A 10,086-nucleotide genomic window follows, 5' to 3' on the forward strand; every position below is an offset into this window, starting at 1 on the left:
CAACCCCCTTCTCAAGCAGGAGACCCTACACCATTCCAGACAAGTGACTGTCCAAACTCTTCTTAAAAATCTCCAGTTATGGAGCACCTACAACTTCTGAAGGCAACTTCTGTTCCACTATTTCATTGTTAACTGTTCAGTTAATTAATTAAATTGGTCAAGGCAAATAGGCACCAGGTAAGAGGCAACAGACTTCAAGGTGGACTGGAACATGATTTTTTTACTGGGGTGTAGAGACTCCAAACTGATGGTGCATTTGACCTCGCCCTCATCTTGGTCATCTCCTATAGTTCTGGAAGTGTGGTGCCTACAACCCTATACAATATTTTACCTGTGGTCTCATCAGGTCTGAAGAAAAAGCCATAGTAATTAATAATGATAATAATAGCCAACTGCTAAACCAGTTTGCTGACTTCTTGAAGAATTGAGATTCACAGGAATCTTAAGGTGCATTTCATCACGAATGAAACTCCTGATAATTATTTCTCAGCGATTGGAAGACTGCTTGCTTGCTTATTATTTTATTTTATTGGTTTTATCTTATTTGTTCTACTTATTTTAATTTGTTTTATTTTATCATTGTTGTTAGTTGTGAAGTCGTGTCCAACCAATTGCAACCCCATGGACAATGTTCCTCCAGGCCTTCCTGTCCTCTACCATCCTCTGGAGTCCATTGAAGCTCACACCGACTGCTTTGGTGACTCCATCCAGCCACCTCATTCTCTCCTGTTCCCTTCTTCTTTTGCCCTCCATCTTTCCTAGCTCTTCTCCAGGGAGTCCTTCCTTCTCATTAGGTGGCCAAAGCCTTTGAGTCTCCTCTTTAGGATCTGGCCTTCTAAAGAGCAGTCGGGGTTGATCTCCTCTAGGACTGACCGGTTGGATGGCTTTGCAGTCCAAGGGACTCGCAGGAGTCTTCTCCAGCACCAGAGTTCAAAGGCCTCCATTCTTTGGCGCTCAGCCTTTCTTATGGTCCAACCTTCACAGCCATCCATTGCAACTGGGAAAACCAGAGCCTTGACTAGACTCACTTGTGTTGGCAGGGTGATGTTTCTGCTTTTTAGTCTGCTGTCTAGTTTTGCCATTACAATTATGTACAGTTTAGGATGCTGTCTAGTAGCCTTACAGTTATCAACAAATACACTGTTTGGATGTTTTGCATTAACCTTTTCAACCTTTTTCATTCTTGGTTTAATAAAACACAGCCTTTCTTATGGTCCAACTTTCACAGCCATCCATTGCAACTGGGAAAACCAGAGCCTTGACTAGACATATTTTTATTATTATGAAATGTAAAAAATCGAAGGCTACCTTTAGGCAAGGGATTTATCTGAATATCTGTGGTCCGTTTCCATTTGAGCTCTGAAATCTTTTTGATTATTATTGTTTTTTTGGCTGGACTCATAATAACCCGATGGCATGACGACCAGGTTCCAACTAGTTCTGGTGCTTTCTTAGGAATTTGCTGGCAGGGTAGCAGAGTTCTGAATCCAACCTTGGCGTCCCTTAATGGTTTAGTTCCGCGGTGGCTGCTGGCTGACCCCAGCCTCCGCACAATTGGCCAGCTGCCCTTTCCCTCTCCTGTCACAGCTCTACGATCAAGCGCCACAAGCCGTTTTGGCAATGACAGAAAAGGGCCTTTTCATGCCTTAGACTTAAAACAGGATCTTAATTCGGTCAAGTCGCTGTAAGGGCTTGTTTGGTGCCAATGCTTGTTTCTCTTGCTCGCTTCTTTGTGCTTTAATTTGAGCCATTGCGGAAGAGTGTTCACAAGAGACAGAAAGAGCCAAATCGTAGCTGATGCTAAAAATCATGGCTTAAGCAAAATTGGCTTAGCAAAGTTATGAGGCATCTCAGCATCTTGAATTGAGAGACCGCCTCCTGCCAATTACCTCCCTGCGTCCTATCAGATCGCACAGAGTAGGCCTCCTCCGAATTCCATCCGCCAGTCAGTGCCGACTGGCGACTACGCGGAGGAGAGCCTTCTCAGTTGCAGCTCCGACATTATGGAACAACCTCCCCATGGAGATCCGTACCCTCACCACAGTCCAGGCCTTCCGCACAGCCCTCAAGAACTGGCTATCCCGTCAGGCCTGGGGATAGGATTACTCTCACCCCGCCCGAATGTTGAGTGAATGTTGTGTTTTTATGACCAATTTCCTTTTAATCACGATTCTTTCTTTTTAAGTCTTGTCTTGCACTCCCTTCCCTTTATTGTTGTAAGCCGCCCTGAGTCCCCTCAGGGAAAAGGGCGGCATATAAATTTGCAATAAAACTAAAAACTAAAACTAAACTAATTGCAGAGAAGGTAATCAATGTACTAGGTTTAGGTTTATTAGATTTATATGCCACCCTTCCCCCAAGGACTCAGGTCGGCATACAACATTAAAAGAAACACATAATACAAAAGTTTTTTAAAAATTAAATAGAATATCCCAAACCCAATTAAAATTGACAATGATATTTTTTTTAAAAAAAATCAAATTAAAATTAACAGTGATCAATAATTTATTTTGTTTTGTTCAGGCCAGGCTGGCTTGCTGGAAAAGCCAATTTTTTAGGGCGAGTCAGAAGGACCGGAGGTCGGGGATTATACAAAGCTCCGGGGGCAGCTCATTCCAGAGGGAAGGTGCTCCCACAGAGAAGGCTCTCCCCCTGGGGGTCACTAACCGACACTGTCTGGCCGACAGTACCCTGAGGAGGCCAACTCTGTGGGATCGCACTGGACGGTGGGAGGCTACCGGTGGCAGTAGGTGGTCTCACAGGTACCCTGGGCCTAAGCCATGGAGCGCTTTAAAGGTCATAATTAGTACCTTGAATCACACCTGGAAGACAACCGGCAACCAGTGAAGGCCGTCTAAAAGGGGTGTAACATGGGAGCACCTAGGTGCCCCCATAATAACCCGCGCAGCCGCATTCTGGACCAGTTGAAGCTACTTCATTGAGCACACTTCAAACCCAAGAATATACCAAGGTAGAAGTTTGTCCACTCCAAGGATAAAACACCCAGATGCAAACGGAGCATCATGATATAGGTAGTACAATGCATGGGTAGTACAAGTCATGTGCAGGTATGTACATTGGGGGAACAAAACAGCCACTTCATAAACGCATGGCGCAACATAGAACAAGCCCACCAGGACAAGATTCAGCAGTCCATCTGCATTTTAAAGACAAAGGCTGTTCTTTTGAAGGCAGCAAAGTCCACATTTTGGACAGAGGGAACCACTAATTTGAAAGAGGGGTCACAGAGGCCATCTGTGTCAAAATTGAACAGCCCTCTCTCAACGAATGGGGAGGGATACGACATCGTCTATCTCCAGTGTACAACACAGGAGTCCTTTCAGCAGTTCCAAGAAGGCTCCACACCCGTTTGCACCACTCAGGTGACCCCTGAGGACACCGACAAACCTCCAAGGGACCTCAAGGACTTGCTAAAAGGATGCAAATGACCAGCTATCTGCAAGGAGCATAAATCCTTCCATTCGCCACCATCCATCCAGAGCTGAAAAATTGGATAAGAAGTGAAATGTCTTCGAAGAAAAACAAGAAAATCCAGTTGCCTCTTGAAATCAAGCACCTTTGGGATTCTTCCACATTGCAAAACAACAACAACAACAACAACAACCCCAGAATCCTACAAAACTTATACAAGAATGAGAGGATTTGCAAAATATGTAACTTTTGACTTAAGACAACAACTGGGCCAGAATTTCCATCGCTAACCAAAATGGTTGTTGTGTGGGTGTGCATTTTTGTAAGCTTTCTTAAGCAAATCATTGCAGTCATTAAGAGAATCGCCCAGTGGTTAAGTGAATTCGACTCCCCCCCATTGACTTTGCTTGTTGGAAGCCAACCGTGACAGGTTGCCAATGCCAATGGCCTGACCTCGGAATGCCACAATCGTCATCATGAATAAACGCCAGTCACCAAGCATCTGAATTTGAATTGTATGACTGTCGGAATGCTGAGACAGCTGTTGTAAGCATGGTTGTAAACCGAGGACTGCCTGTAATATATTTTCTATTCTGTCCTGTTCAACAGTTCTCTTGATTTGGTTAAGAATGGTTGTAAGCTGAGGACTGTTTGGAAGAATGGTTGTAAGCCAGGGACTGCCTGTAATATATTTTCTATTCTGTCCTGTTCACCAGTTCTCTAGATTTGGTGGTACAGAATGGTTGTAAACTGAGGACTGCCTTGAATATATTTTCTATTCTGTCCTGTTCACCAGTTCCCGAGATTTTTAGACACAGGTCCTTCCTGTCAAATCCTTGCAGTCATAACAGGAGTGAACCAGTGGTGAGTTCCTACCAGTTCGGAGTGGTTCGGCTGAACTGGTAGTGCTTTGGTGGCCTGGGTCACTGGAACCAGCAGCGACCCAGGCCTGCCACACCCCTGAACCAGCCACCTTGGTTTTTCGCTTCTACGCTTCTGCAGAACAATTTTTATTGCAGCACGCATCAAGCACATGCAGCCTGCCTGAAGCGCACATGGCGTGCATTAAGTGCATGCGGCACGCCGACGAGGGAACCGGCAGTTGTGCCTGCTGGACCTCACCCCTGGAGTGAACAATAAACACCCTTATTCACAATCCACATTCTCCATCTGCTGTTTTCTAAATTGGGAAAGAAGTTAGAATCCCCTTCAAGACCCACCACCCGTCCGACTAAATTAGAAAGCAACTCTGTGTGTGTGTGTGTGTGTGTGTGTGTGTGTGTGTGTGTGTGTGTGTGACTTTGTAATACCTCACCTTGTTGATTTTGTTGGTTTTGGGAAGCGTCTGGCTGATGTGCAGATCTGAATATCGAGGGGGTTTCCGCAAGGGGTTGTTGATGTCACATGGCACGGATTCTGTCCGGACTAATCTTGCTGAATCGAAAAGAAAAGAGAGAAAGAAAGAAAAGAGAAAAGGCTGGAGAAGAGGAAAATCAAAACAAAGAAAGAGGTGGAGCAAAATAGTCCACCTTGGGCGATCGGTAATTTTTTTTATCAGCGATTGAACCAATAATGTTTTTTCCCCCCGTGTCATCTGGTAATGAAAGTATTCCGTTTGAAATCCAAAATGCGACTGTAGTGGCTCTTACCTCCACGGTGGATGATCAGCAGGTGACACGGTGGGGCCTCTTTGGTACATTTGTTGTGGCACTTTAGCCTAGAAAGAATCAAGCAGAAGAACAGCTGGTTTGAGGCGTGGCTCATGGGAAGTTGGGCTTCCGAAATAGTCAGACTGGATTACTGCCCTTGTGGAAGAAGTGCAATGGGGTTTCTCTGCAACTATGAGCCGTGGTGGCGCAGTGGTGAGAGTGCAGTACTGCAGGCTACCTCTGCTGATCACCGGCTGAGAGCAATTTGGAAGATCGAATCTCACCAGGCTCAAGGTTGTCTCAGCCTTCCGTCCTTCCGAGGTGGGTAGAAGGAGGACCCAGATTGTTTGGGGCAAGAGGCTGACTCTGTAAACCGCTTAGAGAGGGCTGTGAAGCACTGTGAAGTGGTATGTAAGTCTAAGAGCTATCGTTATTGTCCTTCCTTCCTTCCTTCAAGTTGACTAGCCTTCCATCCTTCGGAGGTGGGTAAAACGAGGACCCAGATTGTTGTGGGCAAAAGGCTGACTCTGTAAACCGCTTAGAGAGGGCTGTGAAGCACTGTGAAGTGGTATGTAAGTCTAAGAGCTATCGTTATTGTCCTTCCTTCCTTCCTTCAAGTTGACTAGCCTTCCATCCTTCGGAGGTGGGTAAAACGAGGACCCAGATTGTTGTGGGCAAAAGGCTGACTCTTTAAACCGCTTAGAGAGGACTGTGAAGCACTGTGAAGTGCTATATAAGTCTAAGTGCTATTGCTATTTATGCATGTATTTATTTTACTTATATCCTGCCTTTGTTATTTTTTATAAACAATTCAAGGGGAAGAACACACCTGATACTCCTTCCTCCTCCTATTTTCCCTACCACGACAGTCCTGTGAAGGGGGAGGGGTGGTTAGGCGGAGAGTCAGGGACTGGGCCAAAGTCACTGAGCCACTTTTCATGCCCAAGTCTGGATTAGAACTCCCAGTCTCCTGGTGATTGGCCCAAAGTCATCCAGATGGCTTTCACAGCTAACGCTGGACTAGAACTCCCAGTTTCCTGGTGATTAGCCCAAAGTCACCCTGCTATCTTTCATGCCTAAGGTGGGGCTAGGATTCATTATCTCCTGGTGATTGGCCCAAAGTCACCCAGATGGCTTTCACAGCTAACACTAGACTAGAACTCCCAGTCTCCTGGTAATTGGTCCAAAGTCACTCAGATGGCTTTCACAGCTGCTAGGCTAGAACTCACAGTTTCCTGGTGATTGGCCCCAAGTCACCCTGCTATCTTTCATGCCTAAGGTGGGGCTAGGATTCATTATCTTCTGGTGATTGGCCCAAAGTCACCCAGCTGGCTTTCACAGCTAACACTAGACTAGAACTCCCAGTCTCCTGGTGATTGGTCCAAAGTCACCCAGATGGCTTTCACAGCTAACACAGGACTAGAATTCATTATTTCCTGGTGATTGGCTCAAAGTCACCCTCCTGTCTGTCACGCCAAAGGCAGAACGAGAACTCACCGTCTCCCAGTTCCTAGTTTGGTGCCTTAACTACTAGAGAAAATTGGTTATCTACAAAATTATAGGAGGACAAAGACTTCCAGATCGAGCTTGGCTGGTTGTGCCAAATCAGCACTTTCAGCTCTCGGGTACCAAAGGCCCAGCCTCGACAAATATTGGTGGAAAGACCTTATTTTAGACTCCTTATGAAGTGGAGTTGCAGGGAGATAGATGGAAGGGCCAGATGTCTGCAGCAAAGGAAAGCAGAGCCTAGCCACAACCGTTTGGTATATTAGGTGTCTGGGGAATGCACACTCTACAAAAAAGGAGACGTACTTGCAGTTTTTACATTTCAGCCCAAACAACATTCCTTTCCCGCAGACAGTACATGTCTGGGACATCCAATACTTTGTGGAAAACCTGGAGGGAGAAAATGAAAGAGAGAGAAAGAAAAAGAGAAAAAGAGACAGTGTGTGAAATAGAAAGAGAGAAAAAGAAAGAGAGGGGGAGAGAAAGAGAAAGAAAGAAAAAGAGACAGAGAGAGAATGGAATAGAAATAGAAAGAAAGAGAGGTGGGGAGAAAGAGAAAGAAAGAAAAAGAGACAGAGAGAGAATGAAATAGAAATAGAAAGAGAAAGAGGGGGGGAACAAGAGAGACAGAAAAAGAGAGAGAGAATGAAATAAAAATAGAAAAAGAAAAAAAGAGAGGGGAGAGAAAGAGAGAGAAAGAAAAAGAAACAGAGAATGAAATAGAAATAGAAAGAGAGAGAAAGAGAGGGGGAGAGAAAGAGAAAGAAAGAAAAAGAGACAGAGTGAAAGAAAGAGAAAGAAATAGGGGGTAGAGAAAGAAAATGAAAGAGAAAGAGAGAATGGGTGAAAGAGAAAGAGAGAGAAAAAGTGGAAGAGAAAAAGTGTGAAAGATAAAGAAATAATGAGAGAGAGAGAGAGAGAGAGAGAGAGAGAGAGAGAGAGAGAGAGAGAGAGAGAGAGAGAGAGAGAGAGGTTGGTTTCTGTTGAGTCTATAAAAGCTTTTTCTTCTCCAAATGGGAGCATTTCTCACCGAATAAACGATTTCTGCAGTCTTAGTTCTCCCAAGCACCCGAGTCCGAATTACTTATCGATTTTGGTCGTAGCAAGCCAATACAAATCAATTGCAACTCGCTTGCTCTTAGTATTTAACGCAAGTGAGGGTTTTTTTTTTTCTTTTTGAGCAATTCAAACCAACTATCTACCCACCGAGACAGGGGGGGGGCAGTCGGGAACGTTGCTAGTTTTTACCGGTAAAATCCCCAAACCCACCAACGATGAGGTGGTGTGAAATTCTGTTTTGACTGCAGAGCACGCGACTCTCCCTGAATGACTGCATCACCTGGAGTAACTCTTTGCGCATACATTTTCTCCCGATGTAGGGATTGGAGTATGGTTTTATTTCCCTGTCCCCAAGTATCCATGGCTACTGGTAACAATGGTGCATAGAAAACTGAAGGATGCTGGAGGGCCAACTAGGAGCATATAAACAGCCATCCTTGCATCAATCGTATAAATTACAATAACTATCTCTACCAGGGCTATGCAGGTCCCTCCTGTATATGTATATACATATATATTTATATTTGTTATACCTGTGTTTGATTGAGTTTCCAAGATCCCGTCTAGGAATTTGCGGGGACCAGCGAGGTACTGAGAGTGTATCTGGAGACAGAGGAGGAAGACAAGAAGAATGCAATGAATAAAAGAGGGGGAAATGGCTTTTGCTTCAGCCATAAGGAGGAGCCCGTTAATTAGGGTTTATTGTTAGTTAGTTTACTTTAATGTCATTGCACCTCATACAACGAAATTAAATGCCATCTTCTGTGTAAAGGTAAAGGTTTTCCTCGCACATATGAGCTAGTCGTTCCCAACTCTAGGGGGTGGTACTCATCTCCATTTCAAAGCCGAAGAGCCAGCCGAAGACGTCTCCATGGTCATATGGCCGGCATGACTAAACGCTGAAGGTGCACGGAACGCTCTTCCCTTCCCACCAAAGGTGGTTCCTATTTTTCTACTTGGACTTTTTTACCTGCTTTTGAACTACTAGGTTGGCAGAAGCTGGGACAAGGAACGGGAGCTCACTCCGTTACGCGGCGCTAGGGATTCGAACCACCGAACTGCCGACCTTTCTGATCGACAAGCTCAGCGTCTTAGCCGCTGAGCCACTTTATCTTCAGTGTACATTATAACTATAAAAATAAACACACACACACACACACATCCGCATTCTATACAATTGAATCGAAAACCCCTGATATTGCATTAATATTGCACTATACTGTAGAATTCAACATAGTTACTGTCCTGGGATAGAACCTGTTTTTCAGCCTATTTGTCCTTGTTTTTATTGCCCTGTACCGGCTGCCAGATGGTAATAGTTCAAAAAAAAGGGGGGGGATGCCCAGGATGAGATCGATATTTAAGGATATTTTGAGCTTTCTTAAGCCAGCGGGAGCTATAAAGCTCTTCCAAGGAGGGGAGAGGGCAACCCATGATCCTCTGGGCAATGACATTGATCCTCTGGAGTGTTGTCCTATCTGCCACGGTGCAATTGGCAAACCAGACACAGGTGCAGTAAGTAATAGATACTATTAGTTTTCTGACTCCTTCTGGAACTTAATATGTTCACAAGGCAGGGCTTTTCCCAGGATTCTCATTTTCTTTTCCCCAGTTCAACTGCTGAATTCTGATCTCACCTACCAACAGAAAGTGACAGTTTCAAGTTTACTACACATGCCTTCCCTACCGATCAATATTTCCTAAATTCACCTGTGTTTGCATGTAGAGGCCGACCTTTCTGATCGACAAGCTCAGAGTCTTAGCCACTGAGCCACCTCATCTCCTTAAAGTGTGTCTAGTCAAGGCGATGGTTTCCCCAGTTGCAATGGGTGGCTGTGAAGGTTAGACCATAAGGAAGGCTGAGCGCCAAAGAATGGAGGCCTTTGAACTCTGGTGCTGGAGAAGACTCCTGTGAGTCACTTGAATTTCAAGGCGATCCAACTGGTCAGTCCTAGAGGAGATCAACCCTGACTGCTCTTTAGAAGGGTAGATCCTGAAGAGGAAATTCAAATCCTTTGGCCACCTAAGGAGAAGGAAGGAAGCCAAAGAATGGAGGCCTTTGAACTCTGGTACTGGAGAAAACTCCTGCGAGTCCCTTGGACTGCAAGGCCATCCAACCGGTCAGTCCTAGAGGAGATCAACCCTGACTGCTCTTTAGAAGGCCAGATCCTGAAGAGGAAACTCAAATCCTTTGGCCACCTAATGAGAAGGAAGGACTCCCTGGAGAAGAGCCTCATGCTGGGAACGATGGAGGGCAAAAGAAGAAAGGGATGGCAGAGAAGGAGGTGGCTGGATGGAGTCACTGAAGCAGTCGGTGTGAGCTTCAATGGACTCCAGATGATGGTAGAGGACAGGAAGGCCTGGAGGAACGTTGTCCATGGGGTCGTGATGGGTCAGACAAGACTTCCCGACTAACAACAACTATCTCCTTTCCTGTTGT

General features: G+C 45.3%; 1 protein-coding gene across 1 annotated transcript in view; it reads right to left on the reverse strand.

Moving 5' to 3' along the window:
* KSR2 (kinase suppressor of ras 2) overlaps nucleotides 1–10,086 on the reverse strand; it is a 196,156-nt gene that overhangs the window by 79,155 nt on the left and 106,915 nt on the right. The window contains 4 exon segments of the mRNA XM_032229918.1: nucleotides 4,748–4,866; nucleotides 5,082–5,149; nucleotides 6,894–6,977; nucleotides 8,180–8,249. Coding sequence (XP_032085809.1) covers nucleotides 4,748–4,866; nucleotides 5,082–5,149; nucleotides 6,894–6,977; nucleotides 8,180–8,249 — 341 coding nt within the window.

This window comes from Thamnophis elegans, chromosome 13 (assembly GCF_009769535.1).
Source record: "Thamnophis elegans isolate rThaEle1 chromosome 13, rThaEle1.pri, whole genome shotgun sequence".
NCBI classification, from domain to species: domain Eukaryota; kingdom Metazoa; phylum Chordata; class Lepidosauria; order Squamata; family Colubridae; genus Thamnophis; species Thamnophis elegans.